The 24,717-nt window shown below is 36.8% G+C and overlaps 1 protein-coding gene across 1 annotated transcript in view; it reads right to left on the bottom strand.

Moving 5' to 3' along the window:
• Positions 1 to 24,717, bottom strand: part of EPHA6 (EPH receptor A6) — an 851,091-nt gene that overhangs the window by 240,970 nt on the left and 585,404 nt on the right. Inside the window, exon 11 of the mRNA XM_082392247.1 lies at positions 23,346 to 23,471. Coding sequence (XP_082248373.1) covers positions 23,346 to 23,471 — 126 coding nt within the window. The remainder of the gene's footprint in view (positions 1 to 23,345; positions 23,472 to 24,717) is intronic.

The following is a 24,717-nucleotide window of genomic DNA, read 5'->3' as shown; positions in this document are numbered from 1 at the left end:
AAAAGGAGACCCCAAAGACAGTAAGTTAAGCAAAATAAGAAGACACAGAAACACACAGCAGATGAAGGTGCAAGGTGAAAACCCACCAGACCTAACAAATGAAGAGGAAATAGGCAGTCTACCTGAAAAAGAATTCAGAGTAATGATAGTAAAGATGATCCAAAATCTTGGAAATAGAATAGAGAAAATACAAGAAACGTTTAACAAGGACCTAGAAGAACTAAAAAGCAAACAAACAATGATGAACAACAAAATAAATGAAATTAAAAATTCTCTAGAAGGAAACAGTAGCAGAATAACTGAGGCAGAAGAACGGATAAGTGACCTGGAAGATAAAATAGTGGAAATAACTATTGCAGAGCAGAATAAAGAGAAAAGAATTGAGAACAGTCTCAGAAACCTCTGGGACAACATTAAATGCACCAAAATTTGAATTAAAGGGGTCCCAGAAGAAGAAGAGAAAAAGAAAAGGACTGAGAAAATATTTGAAGAGATTACAGTTGAAAATTTCCCTAATGTGGGAAAGGAAAGAGTCAATCAAGTCCAGGAAGCACAGAGAGTCCCATACAGGATAGATCCAAGGAGAAACACACCAAGGCACATACTAATCAAAATACCAAAAATTAAATACAAAGATAAAATATTAAAAGCAGCAAGGGAAAAACAACGAATAACACACAAGGGAATCCCCATAAGTTTAAGAGCTGATCTTTCAGCAGAAACTCTGCAAGCCAGAAGGGAGTGGCAGGGCATATTTAAGGTGATGAAAGGGAAAAACCGACAACCAAGATTACTCTACCCAGCAAGGATCTCATTCAGATTCAACAGAGAAATTAAAACCTTTACAGACAAGCAAAAGCTAAGAGAATTCAGCACCACCAAACCAGCTTTACAACAAATGCTAAAGGAATTTCTCTAGGTGGGAAACACAAGAGAAGGAAAAGACCTACAATAATAAACCCAAAACAATTAAGAAAATGGTAATAGGAACATACATATCGATAACTACCTTAAATGTAAATGGATTAAATGCTCCAACCAAAAGACATAGACTGGCTAAATGGATACAGAAACAAGACCCATATATATGCTTTCTACAAGAGACCCACTTCAGACCTAGGGACACATACAGACTGAAAGTGAAGAGATGGAAAAAGATATTCCATGCAAATGTAAATCAAAAGAAAGCTGGAGTAGCAATTCTCCTATCAGACAAAATAGACTTTAAAATAAAGACTACTACAAGAGACAAAGAAGTACACCACATAATGATCAAGGGATCAATCCAAGAAGAAGATAAAACAATTGTAAATATTTATGCACTCAACATAGGAGCACCTCAATACATAAGGCAAATACTAACAGCCATAAAAGGGGAAATCGACAGTTACACAATCATAGTAGGGGACTTAAACACCCCACTTTCACCAATGGACAGATCATCCAAAATGAAAATAAATAAAGAAACACAAGCTTTAAGTGACACATTAAACAAGATGGACTTAATTGATATTTATAGGACATTCCACCCAAAAACAACAGAATACACTTTCTTCTCAAGTGCTCATGGAACGTTCTCCAGGATAGATTATATCTTGGGTCATAAATCAAGCCTTGGTAGATTTAAGAAAACTGAAATTATATCAAGTCTCTTTTCCGACCACAACGTTATGAGACTAGATATCAATTACAGGAAAAAAATCTGTAAAAAATACAAACACATGGAGGCTAAACAATACACTACTAAGTAACCAAGAGATCACTGAAGAAATCAAAGAGGAAATTTAAAAAAACCTAGAAACAAATGACAATGGAAACACGATGACCTAAAATCTATGGGATGTAGGAAAAGCAGTTCTAAGAGGGTAGTTTATAGCTATACAAGCTTACCTAAAGAAACAAGAAACACCTCAAAAAAACAACCTAAACTTACACCTAAAGCAATTAGAGAAAGAAGAACAAACAAAACCCAAAGTCAGTAGAAGGAAAGAAATCATAAAGATCAAATCAGAAATAAATGAAGAAAACGATAGCAAAGATCAATAAAACTAAAAGCTGGTTGTTTGAGAAGATAAACAAAATTGATAAACCATTAGCCAGACTCATCAAGAGAAAAAGGGAGAAGACTCAAATCAATAGAATTAGAAATGAAAAAGGAGAAGTAACCACTGACACTGCAGAAATACAAACGATCATGAGAGATTACTACAAGCAACTCTATGCCAATAAAATGGACAACCTGGAAGAAATGGACAGATTCTTAGAAATGCACAAACTGCCGAGACTGAACCAGGAAGAAATAGAAAATATGAACAGACCAATCACAAGCACTGAAATTGAAACTGTGATTAAAAACCTTCCAACAAACAAAAGCCCAGGACCAGATGGCTTCACAGGCGAATTCTATCAAACATTTAGAGAAGAGCTAACACCTATCCTTCTCAAACTCTTCCAAAATATTGCAGAGGGAGGAACACTCCCAAACCCATTCTACGAGGCCACCATCACCCTGATACCAAAACCAGACAAAGATGTCACAAAGAAAGAAAACTACAGGCCAATATCACTGATGAACATAGATGCAAAAATCCTCAACAAAATACTAGCAAACAGAATCCAACAGTACATTAAAAGGATCATACACCATGATCAAGTGGGGTTTATCCCAGGAATGCAAGGATTCTTCAATATACGCAAATCAATCAATGTGATAAACTGTATTAACAAATTGAAGGATAAAAACCATATGATCATCTCAATAGATGCAGAAAAAGCTTTTGACAAAATTCAGCACCAATTTATGATAAAAACCTTCCAAAAAGTAGGCATAGAGGGAACTTTCCTCAACATAATAAAGGCCATATATGAAAAACGAACAGCCAACATCGTTCTCAATGGTGAAAAACTGAAACCATTTCCACTAAGATCAGGAACAAGACAAAGTTGTCCACTCTCACCACTATTATTCAAAATAGTTTTGGAACTTTTAGCCACAGCAATCAGAGAAGAAAAAGAAATAAAAGTAATCTAAATCAGAAAAGAAGGAGTAAAGCTGTCACTGTTTGCAGATGACATGATAGTATACATAGAGAATGCTAAAGATGCTACCAGAAAACGATAAGAGCTAAGCAACAAATTAAGTAAACTAGCAGGATACAAAGTTTATGCACAGAAATCTCTTGCATTCCTATACACTAATAATGAAAAATCTGAAAGAGAAATCAAGGAAACACTCCCATTTACCACTGCAACAAAAAGAATAAAATACCTAGTAATAAACCTACCTAAGGAGACAAAAGACCTGTATGCAGAAAACTATAAGACACTGATGAAAGAAATTAAAGATGATACAAACAGATGGAGAGATATACCATGTTCTTCGATTGGAAGAATCAACCTTCTACCCAAAGCAATCTACAGATTCAATGCAATCCCTATCAAACTACCATTGGCATTTTTCACAGAACTAGAAGAAAAATTTCACAATTTGTATGGAAACACAAAAGACCCCGAATAGCCAAAGCAATCTTGAGAAAGAAAAACGGAGCTGGAGGTATCAGGCTCCTGGACCTCAGACTATACTACGGAGCTACAGTAATCAAAACAGTATGGTACTGGCACAAAAAGAGAAATATAGATCAATGGAACAGGATAGAAAGCCCAGAGATAAATCCACATACCTATGGTCACCTTATTTTTGATAAAGGGGGCAAGAATATACAATGGAGAAAAGACAGCTTCTTCAATAAGAGGTGCTGGGAAAACTGGACAGCTACATGTAAAAGAATGAAATTAGAACACTCCCTAACACCATACACAAAAATAAACTCAAAATGGATTAAAGACCTAAATGTAATGCCAGACACTATCAAACTCTTAGAGGAAAATATTTGCAGAACACTCCATGACATAAATCACAGCAAGATACTTTTTGACCCACCTCCTAGAGAAATGGAAATAAAAACAAAAATAAACAAATGGGACCTAATGAAATTTAAAAGCTTTGTACAGCAAAGGAAATCATAAACAAGACGAAAAGACAACCCTCAGAATGGGAGAAAACATTTGCAAATGAAGCAACTGACAAAGGATTAACCTCCAAAATTTACAAGCAGCTCATGCAGCTCAATATCAAAAAACAAACAACCCAATCCAAAAATGGGCAGAAGACCTAAACAGACATTTCTCCAAAGAAGATATACAGATTGCCAACAAACACAGGAAAGAATGCTCAACATCACTAATCATTAGAGAAATGCAAATCAAAACTACAATGAGGTATCACCTCACACCAGTCAGAAGGGCCATCATCAAAAAATGTACAAACAATAAATGCTGGAGAGGGTGTGGAGAAAAGGGAACCCTCTTGCACTGTTGGTGGGAATGTAAATTGATACAGCCACTATGCAGAACAGTGTGGAGGTTCCTTAAAAAACTAAAAATAGGGTTTCTCTGGTGGCACAGTGGTTAAGAATCCGCCTGCCAATGCAGGAGACATGGGTTCGAGCCTTGGTCCGGGAAGATCCCACATGCTGCGGAGCAACTGAGCCCATGCACCACAGCTACTGAGCCTGTGCTCTGGAGCCCGCACGCCACAACTACTGAAGTCCGCATGCCTAGAGCCTGTGCTCCTCAACAAGAGAAGCCACCGCAATGAGAAGCCCGCGTACCACAACGAAGAGTGGCACCCGCTTGCCGCAACTAGAGAAAGGCCACGCACAACAACGAAGACCCAACGCAGCCAAAAATTAATTAATTAATTAATTAAAAAAAAAAACAACAAACTAAAAATAGATCTGCCATATGACCGAGCAATCCCACTACTGGGCATATACCCTGAGAAAACCATAATTCAAAAAGAGTCATGAACCACAATGTTCATTGCAGCTCTATTTACAATAGCCAGGACATGGAAGCAACCTAAATGTCCATCGACAGATGAATCGATAAAGAAGATGTGGTGCATATATTCAATGAACTATTACTCAGCCATAAAAATAAACGAAATTGAGTTATTTGTAGTGAGGTGGATGGACCTAGAGTCTGTCATACAGAGTGTAGTAAGTCAGAAAGAGAAAAACAAATGCCGTATGCTAACACATATATATGGACTCTAAAGAAAAGGAAAAAAAAGTGGTTCTGAAGAACCTAGGGGCAGGACAGGAATAAAGACACAGACGTAGAGAATGGACTTGAGGATGGGGGAGGTGGAAGGGTAAGCTGGGACGAAGTGAGAGAGTGGCATTGACATATATACACTACCAAATGTCAAATAGATAGCTAGTGGGAAGCAGCTGCATAGCACAGGGAGATCAGCTGGGTGCTTTGTGACCACCTAGAGAGGTGGGATAAGGAGGGTGGGAGGGAGATGCAAGAGGGAGGAGATATGGGGATATATGTATATGTATAGCTGATTCACTTTGTTATAAAGCAGAAACTAACACACCATTGTAAAGCAATTATACTCCAATAAAGATGTTAAAAACAAAAGTTATCTGTGATAAAGTAGTGGTTAATAAGAGCGTGGGCTCTGAAACCAGAGTACTCTGGTGCTGGATATGGCTTTATTACGTATAAGCTGTTCATTTTGACCAAATAATTTAATCTAAGTCTTAATTTCCTTGCTTGTAAAATGGACATATGTAATTCTTGTGATTGTTGGCATTGTGAGGAGTGAAAGAGATGACAAGTAAAGCCTGTCTCAAGCTTATAAACTTTAGTAACTCTTGCTTATTACTAACATCAAAGAGAGACTACCTTTCCTGATAGGATGAAGCAAAGGAGGAAAACATGATAGATTCTGGCAGGAACAGATTATCAGAGGTTTCCATTTAAATAAAGAACTGCATTAGACTACATGGAAAGCCCATATGCTTCAAGTTCTAAACAGTCCTTACATAACACACTTCCCCATCCTGTGAGTTCATTTATTCCACCATGAAAGCAATAAATGAGGGGCTAAAAATGATCATAAATTCCTGCCTTGTTGCTGTTTCCATCTTTCAAAAAGTTATCAGGAACTGTTACTTTGATTTAGTTCTGAATAAAGCCCTTTGAAGTGTGAACTTGGGAGAAACTGATCATTTTAATTTTAAGATACCTAACAGCCTAGGAAAAAAGCCTTGTCCATAATTGTAGATGTTAAACTTCAGGGTGGCAGTTTAAAAAAATGTCTACAGATTGAGTACAAATTCATGTTCGGAGATTCTATAAAGAGTGAGGGATAGGTATCTATAGAATACAGAATTCCAACAATGCAAACACAATTATCCTAGTAAAGAAAAAAATTAGAAAGTGTACTAAATAATTGCTGCACAGGGAGCTCTGAGCTTAGTTATTATAAAGACACACAGCTAAATTGTAAGGCAGAAAAGCTCAGGGATGACACTGGAAAGGACGATAATCGTACTGCCTAATCTAATTGAGATGGAGAACGACCTGGATAGTTTAGGAAAATTCCCCTGTATAAACCTGATGAAATTTAATAGGAATATTTATAAAGTGGGACTATGAGAAAACATGTAAGTTTGGATAGATAGACAATATATATGGTTTATATAGATATACAGTGTGGCCATATAAATAAAATATAGCCCAGCATCATGAAGTCAATTGAACAAGTATAGAAATAGGCCTGGCTTAAAAGCAACTCATTTGAGAAAGACCACTGGGGATAAGCTGGTAGTAAACTGTCCCTATGCCAACAGTGTGTGGCAACTCTTCAAAAAGCAAATGCAAACTCAGGCTGCATTAATTGAGGCCTAGAAGGAATGGTGCTAGCCCTGGTTTCTGCACTGATTAGAAAATATTTGGAATATTGAGCTCAATTCTGAAAAGATTTAGAGAAAAACTCTAGGTCTCCAGAGGAAGGTTATCAGAATGATGAAGTAGCAAGAAAGCATGTCAGATGGAAATGGTTGAAAGGTTTAGACAATTTAGGCAAGAAAGGAAAGATTTATGAGGTTTACATGTTGTCTTCAAATATTTGAAGGGTCATGGAGTAGTGCAGAAGAAGGCTTAGGTTTACTTTGTATACGTTCAGTTTTGCAGAACCAGTACCAGTGTGTAGTGTTTTAAAATTATATACAGGGCTATAAGGAAGCATACTTTTACTCACAAAGATTCTCGATTTATTGGAACTGCTCCTAAGGAAGGGAATAGTCTTCCTGGTGAGGTAGTGAACACTTTCACTGGCAGTGTTCTGATAGAGGGTGGATGGTTAATTAGACTCTATCTCATCTGCTTCTCACAACAATTATGAAGTAGAAAGGCATTTTCTTTTTATTTTTATTAGTTGCCCAATGAAAGCAAAAAACATTCCTCTTTTCTTTAATCATTTTACACTTTCTAAGTCATTAAAAATTAAAACTAAAAAGGCACTAACCATTACTAATAGCTAAGAAGCAGGACTAGAGTTATATTTGCTTTAAGAAAAAGGAAAATCCTAGGCTTTGAAGAGAAATTAGGTATAATAAAGAGCAAGTGTCACCCAACTCTAAAATCTCTTGAAATTGCCCAAAATTCCTCTTCACAATCTCCACACCTCTTATTCTATCACTTCTCTCTCCCCCTGTCTAAACTGCGTTTTCTTCACTTTGGCATTCCTTCTCTTTCAAATGCCATCTCCCTAATGCAATCTGATAGACTAGTTTGCAGTTATCTCCAGATTCTCTGAATTTCAGTAGTGATTTATATGTATGTTTTGCTCACTTAAGATGCTGCCTCTTTCTATTTGTCCTTTCTGTCTCCTTTCTACCTTATATATTAGACTTTCCTTAGCTTCCCTCTTGAGCCCGAGTTCCTTTTTTATTCATTTTTGTAAACCTCATAGTACCTACTTATAGTTGCTAAATAAGGAAAACATGAATATCATTCATTAGGAGTGCAAAGCAAAAATGGTCTTGGAGACAAAATAGTAAATAAACTCATGTTATTCAAACTAGGCTTGAAAAATAATGGTATTTTTTCAACCATCAGCTATATGGTGTATTGTAAAACATGACTACAAATTCCTCCCAACTCTGTATGCATGCTCCTTCGCAATGTGACTTTGTTGCTCTTCTCAGCAAGAGGTAGAATCTGTTTCTTCACTTTGTTACATTTGGGCTGGCCTTATGACTCGCTTTGACCAAGATATAGTGTCAGAATTATGTTGTAGGAGTTCAGAGCCAAGGTCTAAAGAGGTCTTACAACTCTTTTTCTCATCTGCTTGAAACACTAGCCTGTTGAGATGTCTAGCCTGTGGGTGGAGGTGAAGCCATATGGAACAGAGATGAATCATCCCTGCTTAGAACCCCCTAGACCAACCACCTGACAACAACATGTTCAGTTGAGCCACCATTATGGGAGTGACCTCATGTGAGACCAAAAGACAAAACCCCCAGCTCCACCTGAGCCCAGCCCAGACTGTTCATCCATAGAATCATGAATAAATGAAACAATTATTATTTGAAGCCATTTAGTTTGGGGATGGGTTGTAACATAGCAATAGATAACCTGGACAGGCTACAAAGACAAAAGCCATTAGTTAAATACACAGACAATTAGACTGAGAACACAAGTATCACTACGGGAACAATCAACTAATTACCTTATGCTAGAAGAACTATAGTGTGACATAAGCAAATCATATAATCATATAATTCATATCTTTCTGTTCACCAGTGTAAGAATGCACATGGTCTCTCAGGCAGCATTATTGAGTGTGTGGCACTATTAAATAATTGTAGAACATAAACAACCTTTTACTTCTTTACAAGAGAGAAATTTAGAACTGTATCCAATTTTTATATGAATTTATCCCCCAAATGTATTTTTAATAAGAGTCTGCCATCTTTAATACATTCATATTAAACTTAAAACTCCAAATGAACTTCAAGTTTGGAAGTTTACTATATGAGATAGGTGGACTTCGAAGATGGCCTGCAATGATCCCTGCATCCTGGTATTCATGCCCTTGTGCAATTCCCACTGTGGCCTAGACCTAGTGTCATATTTATAGCCAATGCGATAAGGCAAAGTGATGTGATGTCACTTCCACGATTAGGTTACAATAGATTGTGATTTCCATCTTGCTAGCAGACTCTCTTTCTGGGTTTAATGAACTAAGCTACCATGTTGGAGAGGTCCACGTGGCAGGAATCTGAGAGTGTTCTCCAGCTAACTGGCAATGAGGAATTAAGGCTTTCAGTGCAACAACTCTCAAAGTGTACCTTGATAGTAGCCATATAAATAAGGTTGGAAGTGTATCCTTGCCTATTTGAGCCTTCAGATGAGACCACAGCCCTAGCTGACACCTTGATTGCAACCTTATGAACAACCTTGCAGAAGCTAAGCCATGACTGAATTCCTGACCCATAGAAGCGGAGATAGTAAATGTTCTTGCTTTAAGCTTTAGGGTAATTTGTTATGTAGCAAGAGATAACTAATATACTATGGTAAGGGATAAAAACTGTTGCTGTTGATGTGTGGGTCTTCTTTTTTTTATTTTGGCTCTTAGCCTTAAGAGAATGTATCATTATTTTAATTTTTTCTTTGTATATAAGATGTATCCAGTCTTCCCCTATCTTCTTGGAGTACTTTTTTGAAAATAGGTGCCAAGTTTCCTTCATTTCATCAAATATTTTAACAATATACAAATTAGAAGAAAAAGCCAAAGGGGAAAAAAGTTTGAAAATTAATCAGTCCCTTGTAAGTTATAAAAATTTTTCAAAATTACTTCATCTGTTATACAAATGCAGTACAAGATAAAATCTCAGTGTAATCTTTTCTGTAAGATGTTATATTTCACTATGTGAATGCAAAGGCATATAATAAGTTCTATAATTTTGGTCTAATTCATCAAGTAAATTATTAATATAAAGTATTTCAACTACTATAATTCACAATTGTCCTCTATAAATTTGTTCTTTTGTCTTATTTTTATATACTTTGTATATAATATGCATTCGATTTTATATTGTGTTGTACTTTAAATTCCATATTAGGATTTTTGTTTATAACCAGATAGACACAGTCATTTACGATAATTACTTGGAAATAATTCTATATCCTTTCATTCATTTATTTACTCATTTGTTTATTTATTTAACAAGTATTTCTCAAACAACTACTATGATGAGGCAACTTGTAAGATTGAGAAATGTATATGTGAGATAACAAATGTACACTAAATGGCCCCCCAAAATAAGACGTAGTGTTGAAATGTAAGTAAAATAAAATTAACTTAAAGTCTATTAAAATTGATAAGTTAACCTAAGTTCTTAGATGTGCCAGGAATAAATTGATGACTTATTTACAATGATTTTACATTAAGATATTGAAACAAATTTCTTTTGTTAAACTCATTTCATTGTATGGCTTGTTTAAATAAAAAATAAACACATATATGATAATTATAATCTCACAAGATGTAGGAAAAATTAAGTTTTGAGTTTCTTTAATTAAAAACAAAAAATAAAAAAGAAAAGCATTTGTTGAGATGGGCATAGTTCTTACTGTACTGACAAAAATGAAACTTCATTTTTAATTACTAATTTTCAACGAACTCTGAAAATCATAGGTATCATTCCAGTTACCTAAGCCATTAGCTTTTGAATTTTTCATCAATATGCAATATTTTAATATCTGACACCATAAAATATGTTGAGAGTTGGGCACAGAGTGTCATTCTTCTTACCCATATTAACTGAATATAAAAGCTATATCTCTTTTTAACCTAATAGTCGTTTTCACCTTTTTACTGAGTGTCTATAGCATGACAGGTCCTCAATATGTGTCATCTCTAACTCTTACATGAATCCTGCAAAATAACTATTATTATTATGAATCTATTTTCTAGATAAAGCAAATTTCCGAAAGATCAGTAAATTGCAGAAGGTCACTGAGTGAATTAGTAGCAAAGCTGTGATTCAAGTCTGCATCGGTGTGCCTTCCCTCTCTGTGTTTTTAATTCATATCATAATGTCCAGGGAGAATGGACTGCAAAATAAAATTCATATTTTATGGCAAAACAAGCAAAATTTAAACAAAAATTCTTCTCTGCCTTCTGGCCTCCTTTCTCCCACCACTGTGCATTGTGTATCTGCATTATCGACCAGACCTCCTTCATGGGCAGAAATACCTGCTCAACCATAAACAGCAACATTCACCTAGCATCAACAAGACAGCTTCTTAAAAGATAACTTTCCTTCTTGATCTTGTAAGGGGTCACATGACCCACCATGATGACGCTTAGATCTGGATTATGTAAACTTGTCAATAATAAGTAATTTGATCTACAGCCATCTGTCTCAGAAAACTTATATAACTGTGCTTTGACATCTATCAGGTGGAACAGTTCTCAGAGCTTTCTGAGATGCTCTTCCCAGGTTAAAATCCTCAAATTTGGCTCGAATAAAAATTTCCATTTCTTTGTTAGACTGACTGATTTAATTTTTTGTTGACGGGGTAAAGCCCATCTTTCATTACATCATTTGATTTAGAAAACTATGGAATTCTTGAGTAAAAAGCACAAAATCTTGCCAGAATCTGTTTTTGATCCTACTTTCAGTCTATTGGTTGGGCAAAGGAGTTCCCAAGAATAGAAAAGAAAACGAATCTGACCTCTACCATAAACCCTTTAAGTTTAAAGACAAGGACAAAATTTGTATCCGATAAGATCATCTCATCTAAAGATAGAGGAAATGAGCCATAAAGTCAAGTTACTCTTTGTAAAAAGTAAATTGTGCAACCGCATCTGGAATACTGCCTACATTTCTCGTTGTCATGTTGCAAAAAATTATACTATAGCTGTAGAAGAGGAACAAAAATAATAAAGGGGACGAGAGAGTTTAAGATAACTAAAATTAATAGATTCTGAAATACAGAGAAGAGGCTGGCTGAGGGATGGCAGGGGAATTAAGAAAGGCACATAAAGCAAGCATTTTGCTTTGCACATTATCATGTGCAACTATGACCTCAAACGGGAAAGGCAATAAGGGAATCAAATATTAGGCTGAATAAATCACTGAATTGACACTCACTTTTTATATCCTTTTTGTTGTCCTTTTGACTTTCTTTTACCTGCAGATGATTGCTGAGAAACCAACAGCTAAAAGTTCCTGACTTTTCAAGGAAGAGAAAAAATATTGGTGACAGTAAGCCAGGAGAAGACAAGGCTGATAGTGGAGGTGGTAATGAGCTTTGTATAGATAAAGGGACAGAATATGAATGATGGGGAGATATTATGCATTTCCGTTGAGACTAGGGAAAAAGGGAAGGTCAAATATAAGAAGGGTGGCCTAAAAGAATATACAAATCAATTTTCACTGCAAAGTAAAGGAGTTGTTACAGTGGAGGATTAATGGACTGAATGTCAATATTATGACATAGTATGAGTGTGTTTCATGTTTGGTAATTGCAATCATTGTTGCTTTTGTTGTGGTCATCCATGTACAATGCTTGGTGTCAGTCTATTTATCTCTTGTAAAAATAAAATACAGTGTGTGTGTGTGTGTGTGTGTGTGTGTGTGAAAAAAAAAAGAATAAAATACCGAGGACTAAACCTAAAAAGAAAATTAAAAAAAAAAAAAAAAAAAGAAGGGTGGCCTATGGGCTTAGAGACATGAGAACGATTTTTTTCAGTGAAATAATGTTTCAAAATATAGATACTCTGCAAGTTTTTCATAGAATGGTTTAGGTTCAGTACTACCCTGAAAAAGAAATAGCCTTCCAATGACCTTTTATAGCCTATGATTAAAATTTAGTTTACTAGTTTTCTCATTATCTCTCAAAATATGTGTAAAATAATGATTCTACCCTAATCTGACTAGGCTCTCTTAGCCTGGGAATTTCTGTTTTACTGTTTCTGTTTTCCTCTGGCCACAGTATTTCATTTTATGATGCAAAAAAGTCAGAGGAGTAGATGATCTTTATCATCTCCTATGCAACAGAGCTACTCACTTCATTTAAAGGGAAATATGCATTTTCATGGAAATTCAGGCCTGTATTGATGAACAAAGAAAGATAAACTGCCACTATTAAACATAATAGTGATATACAAAAGAAAAAAGTCCTAGAAAACACATTTTAAAAAATAGTAAAATTTACACTGAAAGATAGGATATATATTTTAAGAATATACATACAGCCTAGATATTGGATAAATTAAATTTTCCAAGGATTTGTCACATAATATTTGGATGGTTATAAAGTTGAAAATCCCAGGACAAAGGTTGTGGAAGACAGGTTGAATACATAGGTCTTTGATAAGCATAGTGACTTAATATGAAAAAACTAATTAGCTCAGTGTCTTTTTATAAGTAGATATTAGTCATCTAATAAACATTTTTCAGTGGACATGTTAAGAAATGTCATAGGTTAGGTGTGATATCATTTTCCATGCTCTTTTCTTTCTTTTAATGTGACTATTTGGGGGTTCATTTTTTAATAATGCATTTAAGAAATACTTAATGATTATATTATATTTCTCCCAACTGGAAACCTGAAAAGCATTCTTAACTATTTCTTTGCCAAAAAACATGGAGGCCTTACAGATTTTTCCTCAGCAATGTATTGTGAATCTAGGCATCCTTCTCTATTGCTACTCTCAGTGTCTTAATGGGACCTGATATCTTTCATCCGACAATTATCAAGACTTGATATCTTGCCTCTCTTTCCCATCTTCCCCACAACACTCCCCCTCTGTACAGCATCCACATTTCCCCTTAAGTCCTTTAATTTACACTTCCAAGGGGAACAGGAATATCTAATGCACACAGATGATAAGGAAAGGGAATTTGAGAAGAAACAATCAAATGGGTGGGGAAAAAATAAGGAATATGATGCAACCAGAGGAAAGTATTGACAGTAAAAAGTTGGGCAAGTAACCAGTTGTGCAATTATGTTGATGAGGTTCAGGGCGGGCTGCCCCAGAATGTGCCACTTTGGCGCGAGGAGTATTTTGAACTGAAGATAATCGAGGCCCAACAGATGCAAGGAGAGCTTTATACCACCCCCTTAACTGCCTAAAACCACTTAGATAGAGCGTCTGGTCCAGGAAGAGAGCTAACATCAAAGATAATTACAAAGACTAAGAGCTAGGTGCCTAAGCTTGCAGGGGGCGGGGGGCAGGGCCTTGAGATCAAATTCGTCTGTGCCCCATTGTCTCAGTAAGGCTTGGCAAACATTTGCTTACCAAACATTTGCTCTTCCTATCCTCCTATGAATTGTCTTCCTTCCTTCTGAAACCCCAAACCCCACCCCCTTCTTCTCAGCTCAAAATGGCATATAAGCTTCAGTTGCCTGCCTGTCAGTGAGAGCCTCTCATTGTCTTTGTGGGGCTCCTGTAGTACATAATAAGATTTTTTCCTCCTGTTAATCTGTCTTATGCCAATTTAATTAACAGACCAGCCAAAAGACCCTAGAAGGGTAGAGGAAAGTTTTTCCTCCCTTACAATGTCATGGATTTTAGAAAACTCTATTAATTCCTTCGTTTGACTGAACAATGTTTTTTTCACACTGCTGCTGAGCTATAGGAACATGACCTAACGGGGTTAAGTAACAATAGAGTAGTACAGGCCAGGGGCACAAAGAGGGAAGTTATATTACAATAGCTTTTTCTCATAAAGCATTTTTATTTTTATGATTTTTCTGAAGATAGTAAAAGATCACAGCATATTGTTTGAAAGCTGAAATAGTCAAAGATGAATAATTATAAAAGGGACACTGATGTTAATCCTATACACCTATACATCTTCTATCTTTGCCAAATAAAAGGAATCCCATTATGACATACTAGAGTTTAGACAGAGTAGGGAGGCCGTGATATTAAAATAGTCTCTTTAATAGTTATTTTTTGCTTTGGCAATATCTGTCATACTTTTTTTCAGGATAAAATTATATTTTGGTTAAAAAAACCCAAACACTAAAGATAAACTGAATTTATTTGTTTTGCTAACTAAAGAATGTCACTAGCACTAGCCATCCAGCTCTATAAGGACTGAGTTATTAGCCACTGCAGCCACTGACCTTTAATACACCCTGAAAGGAGGTCAGGGCAGAAATCAGGAATGAAGGCACTCTGTGTTCTGGGAAAACTGGCAGAACAAGTCTTCAGCTAGTTAGATATTTTCTGGAGAAATTTTTTATGAACCTGGATTCTTGTACCTTCCCATACTTAGAAAAGCACTAAAACCATTAACTAAGATATCTGTTCCTCCCTCATGACTATGACTAGCTGCAACCTTCTACCGAGATGTGAGATGTGTGCTTGGTTGCACGTATCCCACTTGCCAAATCCCCCCTTACCTCTTTGGAACAGTTTCTCAGAGCTATCTGAGAGGCTGTCTCCCAAAGAATAGTCCTCAGTAAGACAATGAATGAACTCAACTCGCAGTTTATAAATTGTGTAGTTTTTTTTTTTTTTCAGTTGACACTTCGCACACCTCAGATACTTGCTTTTTCTCTCTCAACAGATTTCAGACATTGGTGTTTAAAATATGCACAAAAGTCTACAACAAGAAATACTTCTCCTGTACCTACATGAGTATGGAACAATGCAGTATGAAAGGTCATACCACTGTTTTCTCAGGGGCCAGAGGAAGAAAGCCAAATATAGGGTGAAATGGAATTACTCAACCTCCTCTCTTTTCTATTCCTCTGCTGTCTTAAGAAAAAGAACCCCCAAACTAAATGGGTATAATGCAATCACTCTTTTCAATTATGCCTTTAATGCCTTTGACGTACTTTATGTTCAGCAGAAGAGAATAGAGAATCTGGTTCCATTCCAGGTTCTCAATCTTTCTGATAAGACAACCTCTTTGGCTGTGAGCATTAAGATTTAAGTGTATAGGACCCTTGTGTCAGCTTTCAGAGGGAAAATAGGCCATAGAGGAGATGAGATGATCCATGGTGCATAAGGAGTGAAATGACATAAGGAAGGGCTCTCTCCAAATTTCCTGGAATTCTCAGTGTAGTGCTAGCTCTCTGTGAAATAGTCAGCTTCTTGGGTGTAGTCACCCAGCGCCTTGAGTTTAGAGTGCTCTGCTGTTTAATGTTCTGTTGTCACTGGTTTGAAATTCTTAATAGTCTTTTTAACAAGGAACTCTACATTTTCATTTTGCACTGGTCCCTGCAAATTACGTAGCCAGTCTTTCTGGCGAAGAAGAGTTTTGAAAGGAAGAAAGCCTTTTGGTGTCTGCAAAGACATGATATCCAGCTGGAATGGTATGTTCTGCTCTCTCTAAAGTATTACACAGATATCCAGCATCTAGAGGAGGACAACACTCCCCTTCAGGGTTCAGGCTTCCTTCTCTATTTAGTAGCACATTCCCCTCCCCTTTTTAGCTGCATGCATGGCTTCCCAGTCAGAAATTATATTTCCAAAATCTCTTGCATTTAACTATCTCCACGTGATTGCATTTGGACCATTGAGATGTGAATAGACATGTTTGCAATTTCAGGTTATTGCCTTAAAGACAAAGCTAATTGCCCTAAAGGCAAAGACAAAGAGCCCAAACTCTTTCCTTTTCCTTCTCATAGACCAAAAGGTAGATGTGCTGGTGACCAGCTTTGACCATTCAGAGGATAACATGCTAGGGGAAGGCAGAGCAAAGAGTAGAAGGAACTTGGGTCCTTTCAAGACCTTCTGGATGAGAGCTCCTCTGCCAGCATGGATTACTCACCTTGGGTCAAGGACTTGCAAGAGGAACACAATTATATTCTGGGGTCTCCTTGTTATATTGACTTGGCCTGTGCCCTAAGTAATGTACAGAAGAAATTCTTGCGGGCTGATTCATAATAAATTTGTATTTATCCAGAATAATTGAATAATATAGTGTTCTGAGTATTTGAATATTCTACATAGGGAAATTATTAGTTTCCATTAAAGTGATATAAAACTATATTGAGGAGAGAGGAACCAAGATGGCAGAGTAGAAGGATTTGCTCTCACTCCCTCTTGCGAGAACACCAGAATCACAACTAGCTGCTGAACAATCATTGACAGGAAGACACTGGAACTCACCAAAAAAGATACCCCACATCCAAGGACAAAGGAGAAGCCACAATGAGACGGTAGTAGGGGGCGCAATCAGAGTAAAATCAAATCCCATAACTGGTGGGTGGCTGACTCACAGACTGGAGAACACTTACAACACAGAAGTCCACCCACTGGAGTGAAGGTTCTGAGCCCCATGTCAGGCTTCCCAACCTGGGGGGCCGGCAACGGAAGGAGGAATTCCTAGAGAATCAGACTTTGAAGCCCAGTGGGAATTGATTGCAGGACTTCAACAGGACTGGGGGAAACAGAGACTCCACTCTTGGAGGGCACACAAAAAGTAGTGTGTGCATCAGGACCCAGGGGAAGGAGCAGTGACCCCAGGGGAGACTGAACCAGACCTACCTGCTAGTGGTGGAGGGTCTCCGGCAGAGGTGGGGGTGGCTGGGGCTCACCGTGGGGACAAGGACACTGGCAGCAGAAGTTCTGGGAAGTACTCCTTGGCGTGAGCCCTCCCAGAGTCTGTCATTAGCCCCATCAAAGAGCCCAGGTAGGCTCCAGTGTTGGGTTGCCTCAGGCCAAACAACCAACAGGGAGGGAACCCAGCCCCACCCATCAACAGCCAAGTAGATTAAAGTTTTACTGAGCTCTGCCCACCAGAGCAACAGTCAGCTCTACCCACCAACAGTCCCTCCCATCAAGACTCTTAGATAGCCTCATCTACCAGAGGGCAGACAGCAGAAGAAAGAAGAACTACAATCCTGCAGCCTGTGGAACAAAAACCACATTCACAGAAAGATAGACAAGATGAAAAGGCAGAGGGCTATATACCAGATGAAGGAACAAGATAAAACCCCAGAAAAACAACTGAATGAAGTGGAGAGAGGCAACATTCCAGAAAAAGAATTCAGAATAATGATAGTGAAGATGATCCAGGACCTCAGAAAAAGAATGGAGGCAAAGATCGAGAAGATGCAAGAAATGTTTAACAAAGACCTAGAAGAATGAAAGAACAAACAAACAGAGATGAACAATACAATAATTGAAATGAAAAATACACTAGAAGGAATCAATAGCAGAATAACTGAGGCAGAAGAACGGATAAGTGACCTGGAAGACAGAATGGTGGAATTCACTGCTGCAGAAGAGAATAAAGAAAAAAGAATAAAAAGAAATGAAGACGTCCTAAGAGACCTCTGGGACAACATTAAACACAATAACATTTGCATTACAGGGGTCCCAGAAGGAGAAGAGAGAGAGAAAGGACCACAGAAAATATTTGAAGAGATTATAGTCGAAAACTTCCCTAACATGGGAAGGGAAATAGCCACACAAGTCCAGGAAGCACAGTGAGTCCCATACAGGATAAACCCAAGGAGAAACACGCCGAGACACATAGTAATCAAAGTGGCAAAAATTAAAGACAAACAAAAATTATTGAAAGCAGCAAGGGAAAAATGAAAAATAACATACAAGGGAACTCCCATAAGGTTAAAAGCTGATTTCTCAGCAGAAACTCTACAAGCCAGAAAAGAGTGGCATGATATACTTCAAGTGATGAAAGGGAAGAACCTACAACCAAGATTACTCTACCCGGCAAGGATCTCATTTAGATTCGATGGAGAAATCAAAAGCTTTACAGACAAGCAAAAGCTAAGAGAATTCAGCACCTCCAAACCCGCTCTACAACTAATGCTAAAGGAACTTCTCTAAGTGGGAAACACAAGAGAAGAAAAGGACCTACAGAAACAAATCCAAAACAATTAAGAAAATGGTCATAGGAACATACATATCGATAATTACCTTAAACGTGAATGGATTAAACGCTCCAACCAAAAGACACAGGCTTGCTGAATGGACACAAAAACAAGACCCATATATATGGTGTCTACAAGAGACCCACTTCAGACCTAGTGACACATACAGCCTGAAAATGAGGGCATGGAAAAAGATATTCCATGCAAATGGAAATCAAAAGAAAGCTGGAGTAGCTATACTCATATAAGATAAAATAGACTTTAAAATAAAGAATGTTACAAGAGACAAGGAAGGACACTACGTAATGATCAAGGGATCAATCCAAGAAGAAGATATAACAATTATAAGTATATATGCACCCAACATAGGAGCCCCTCAATACATAAGGCAACTGCTAACAGCTATAAAAGAGGAAATCAACAGTAACACAATAATAGTGGGGGACTTTAACACCTCACTTACACCAATGGACAGATCATCCAAAATGAAAATAAATAAGGAAACAGAAGCTTTAAATGACACAATAGACCAGATAGATTTAATTGATATTTATAGGACATTCCATCCAAAAGCAGCAGATTACATGTTCTTCTTAAGTGCGCATGGAACATTCTCTAGGATAGATCACATCTTGGGTACCAAATCAAGCCTCAGTAAATTTAAGAAAATTGAAATCATATCAAGCATCTTTTCTGACCACAATGCTATGAGATTAGAAATGAATTTCCGGGAAAAAAGCGTAAAAAACACAAACACATGGAGGCTAAACAATATGTTACTAAATAACCAAGAGATCACTGAAGAAATCAAAGAAGAAATCAAAAAATACCTAGAGACAAATGAAAATGAAAACATGACAATCCAAAACCTATGGGATGCAGCAAAAGCAGTTCTAAGAGGGAAGTTTATAGCTATACAAGCCTACCTCAAGAAACAAGAAAAATCTCAAGTAAACAATCTAACCTTACACCTAAAGGAACTAGAGAAAGAAGAACAAACAAAACCCAAAGTTAGCAGAAGGAAAGAAATCATAAAGATCAGAGTGGAAATAAATGAAATAGAAACAAAGAAAACAATAGCAAAGATCAATAAAACTAAAAGCTGGTTCTTTGAGAAGATAAACAACATTGATAAACCATTAGCCAGACTCATCAAGAAAAAGAGGGAGAGGACTCAAATCAATAAAATCAGAAATGAAAAGGAGAAGTTACAACAGACACCGCAGAAATACAAAGCATCCTAAGAGACTACTACAAGCAACTTTATGCCAATAAAATGGACAACCTGGAAGAAATGGACAAATTCTTAGAAAGGTATAATCTTCCAAGACTGAACCAGGAAGAAACAGAAAATATGAACAGACCAATCACAAGTAATGAAATTGAAACTGTGAATAAAAATCTTCCAACAAACAAAAGTCCAGGACCAAATGGCTTCACAGGTGAATTCTATCAAACATTTAGAGAAGAGCTAACACCCATCCTTCTCAAACTCTTCCAAAAAATTGCAGAGGAAGGAACACTCCCAAACTCATTCTATGAGGCCACTATCACCCTGATAGCAAAACCAGACAAAGATACTACAAAAAAAGAAAATTACAGACCAATATCAGTGATAAATATAGACGCAAAAATCCTCAACAAAATACGAGCAAACAGAATCCAACAACACATTAAAAGGATCATACACCATGATCAAGTGGGGTTTATCCCAGGGATGCAAGAATTCTTCAAAATATGCAAATCAATCAATGTGATACACCATATCAACAAATTGAAGAATAAAAACCATATGATCCTCTCAATAGATGCAGAAAAAGCTTTTGACAAGATTCAACATCCATTTATGATAAAAACTCTCCAGAAAGTGGGTACAGAGGGAAACTACTTCAACATAATAAAGGCCATATATGACAAACCCACAGCAAACATCATTCTCAATGGTGAAAAACTGAAAGCATTTCCTCTAAGATCAGGAACGAGACAACGATGTCCACTCTCACCACTATTATTCAACATAGTTTTGGAAGTCCTAGCCATGGTAATCAGAGAAGAAAAAGAAATAAAAGGAATACAAATTGGAAAAGAAGAAGTAAAACTGTCACTGTTTGCTGATGACATGATACTATACATAGAGAATCCTAAAAATGCCACCAGAAAACTAGTAGAGCTAATCAATGAATTTGGTAATGTTGCAGGATACAAAATTAATGCACAGAAATCTCTTGCATTCCTATACACTAATGATGAAAAATCTGAAAGTGAAATTAAGGAAACACTCCCATTTACCATTGCAACAAAACGAATAAAATACCTAGGAATAAACCTACCTAGGGAGACAAAAGACCTGTATGCAGAAAACTATAAGACACTGATGAAAGAAATTAAAGATGATACCAACAGATGGAGAGATATACCATGTTCATGGATTGGAAGAATCAATATTGTGAAAATGACTATAGTACCCAAAGTAATCTACAGATTCAGTGCAATCCCTATCAAATTACCAATGGCATTTTTTACGGAGCTAGAACAAATCATCTTAAAATTTGTATGCAGACACAAAAGACCCCGAAGAGCCAAAGCAGTCATGCGGGAAAAAAACGGAGCTGGAGGAATCAGACTTCCTGACTTCAGACTATACTACAAAGCTACAGTAATCAAAACAATATGGCACTGGCACAAAAACAGAAACATAGATCAATGGAACAAGATAGAAAGCCCAGAGATTAACCCACGCACCTATGGTCAACTAATCTATGACAAAGGAGGCAAAGATATACAATGGAGAAAAGACAGTCTCTTCAATTTGTGGTGCTGGGAAAACTGGACAGCTATATGTAAAAGAATGAAATTAGAACACTCCCAAACACCATAAACAAAAATAAACTCAAAATGGATTAGAGACCTAAATGTAAGACTGGACACTATAAAACTCTTAGAGGAAAACATAGGAAGAACACTCTTTGACATAAATCACAGCAAGATCTTTTTTGATCCACCTCCTAGAGTAATGGAAATAAAAACAAAAATAAACAAATGGGACCTAATGAAATTTCAAAGCTTTTGCACAGTAAAGGAAAACATAAACAAGACAAAAAGACAACCCTCATAATGGGAGAAAATATTTGCAAACGAATCAACGGACAAAGGATTAATTTCCAAAATATATAAACAGCTCATGCAGCTCAATATTAAAGAAAGAAACAACCCAATCCAAAAATGGGCAGAAGACCTAAATAGACATTTCTCCAAAGAAGACATACAGATGGCCAAGAAGCACATGAAAAGCTGCTCAACATCACTAATTATTAGAGAAATGCAAATCAAAACTACAATGAGGTATGACCTCACACCAGTTAGAATGGGAATCATCAGAAAATCACAGACAACAAATATTGGAGAGGGTGTGGAGAAAAGGGAACCCTCTTGCACTGTTGGTGGGAATGGAAATTGATACAGCCACTATAGAGAACAGTATGGAGGTTCCTTAAAAAACTAAAAATAGAATTACCATACGATCCAGCAATCCCACTACTGGGTATATACCCAGAGAAAACCATAAATCAAAAAGACACATGCACCCCAATGTTCATTGCAGCACTATTTACAATAGCCAGGTCATGGAAGCAACCTAAATGCCCATCGACAGACGAATGGCTAAAGAAGAAGTGGTACATATATACAATGGAATATTACTCAGCCATAAAAAGGAACGAAATTGAGTCATTTGTTGAGATGTGGATGGACCTAGAGACTGTCACACAGAGTGAAGTAAGTCAGAAAGAGAAAAACAAATACCGTATATTAACTCATGTATGTGGAACCTAGAAAAATGGTACAGATGAACTGGTTTGCAGGGCAGAAGTTGAGACACAGATGTAGAGAACAAACGTATGGACACCAAGGGGGGGAAACCGTGGTGGGGTGGAGATGGCGGTGTGCTGAATTGGGCGATTGGGATTGACATGTATACTCTGATGTGTATAAAATTGATGACTAATAAGAACCTGCAGTGTAAAAAAACAAACAAACAAAAAACCCAACTAATACTAAACTTTCTTTGGGTTATTTGTATGGAAATATGTTAATATAAATGTTTCAGACATTACATGAAATTTCTAAAAATCTCAAAAAAACAAAACAACACAAAACTATATTGAACCTAATTTTATACTCAGTGAGTCTCAGAACACTTCTGGATCTTGCAGGACCTCAAGGTCATCACTGTGAATACTAATTATAGCATATGTCTATAGATGTTGGGTTTTAAGTAAATCTGTAATAACCTATGACAAACTCCTGAAGTTGCATTTCCAAAATAAATTCCTGAATCACTCTAGTTTCATTGTAATTTATCTCAGTACTGAAAGGATGACTACAGGATGTTAAAAATAATTTTTGTGGATTTTCTCATTGTTTGGAAACTAAATTTGGGCACTTGCAATACTTTTTAAAACAATAACATCATATATACAAAATAATTTTACTTCTCATTTTAAAAAATTTTTCAGTGACTAAAACTGCTAAGATTTAAAATAGTATGTTGATAAACCAGTTACAAAACCATTAAGGAATCGTAACTTCAAAAGTGTAGACTTTATGTTTACCTGCCCCAATGACTCTCTCAATGCGTATTCTTGAGGGATCGATCTCCTTTGCAAATTCATGGACTGCTAGGGATGGGTCTTCATATGTATCTGGATCTATGTAAGTTTTAATTCCTGGGAAGTGTACTGCAACAAAATAAAAGACTTAATTAGTTCAAGGGTATTCTAGTAATCACACATCTTGTGAATATTTGAAATGAGGAGTGACGTTCTAAAGTAGTCATTCTTTTTTTTAACTGAACTATAAATGACTCACAATATTATGTTAGTTTCAGGTGTACAACATAGTGATTCGATATTTTTGTACATTACAAAATGATCACCACGATAAGTCTAGTTACCATCTGCCACCATACAAAGCTTTCAAAATTTTATTGACTATGTTCCCTGTACTGTACATTACACACCCATGACTTATTTAATAACTGGAAGTTTGTACCTCTTATCTATTGGAGTATAATTGCTTTACAATGTTGTGTTAGTTTCTGCTGTACAACAAAGTGAATCAGCCATATGCATACATATATGTGTTTTTGTTTTCTTCAGGAAAATATCCAGAATTGGAATTGTTGGATTGCATAGTAGTTCTATTTTTAGTTTTTTGAGGAACCTCCATACTGTTTTTCCAAGTGGCTGTACCAATTTACATTCCTGCCAACAGTGCATGAGGGTTCCCTCTTCTCCACATCCTTGCCAACACTTGGTTCTTTGTTGTCTCTTTGATAATAACCATTCTGACATGTGTAAGGTGATACCTCATTGTGGGTTTGATTTTCATTTCCTTGATGATTAGTGACGTTGAGCATCTTTTCATGTGTCTATTGCCCATCTGTATGCCTTCTTTACAAAAATGTCTATTTAGCTCCTCTGCCCATTTATTAATCGGGTTGTTTGTTTTTATGATGTAAGCATTCTTGTTAGTTACTTAAATTCAATTCTCTTTTCTATTTTTGTCTTACTCCCACCCACTTGCCACCCCATTAAAGCTTTGAATACTTGGAATCAAAATTTTATTTACCTAACTCTTGATGTAAAATGACCTGGTAATTTCAGAGAGAGTGAGCTGACAAGTTCCATAAGACATATTTTTATATTTCTGTAAAACGTTTAATCAGCTCACTTAGCCACTAGTACCCATATATTTTACATTTGATCTAGCTCAGGACATGGGGAAAACAAAGCATAAACCTTCTCCCCCCCCCAAAAAAAAACAAGCCCCTTAGAGTCCCTCCTGTACTCTAAGGCACTAGGTTTTCCTGAACTCATGTCCCAGTCCTGTGGTCTCTCCCCTTCCAGAAACTCTTAGGCAGTAAAGCACAGACTCCACGGCACAGTGACAGGGAGGACCACTACGCTATGGAAACGGCCCTGC

The sequence above is a fragment of the Balaenoptera borealis genome (assembly GCF_965194805.1).
Source record: "Balaenoptera borealis genome assembly, chromosome: 5".
NCBI lineage: Eukaryota > Metazoa > Chordata > Mammalia > Artiodactyla > Balaenopteridae > Balaenoptera > Balaenoptera borealis.
This window is presented reverse-complemented; position numbering and strand designations above follow the sequence as displayed.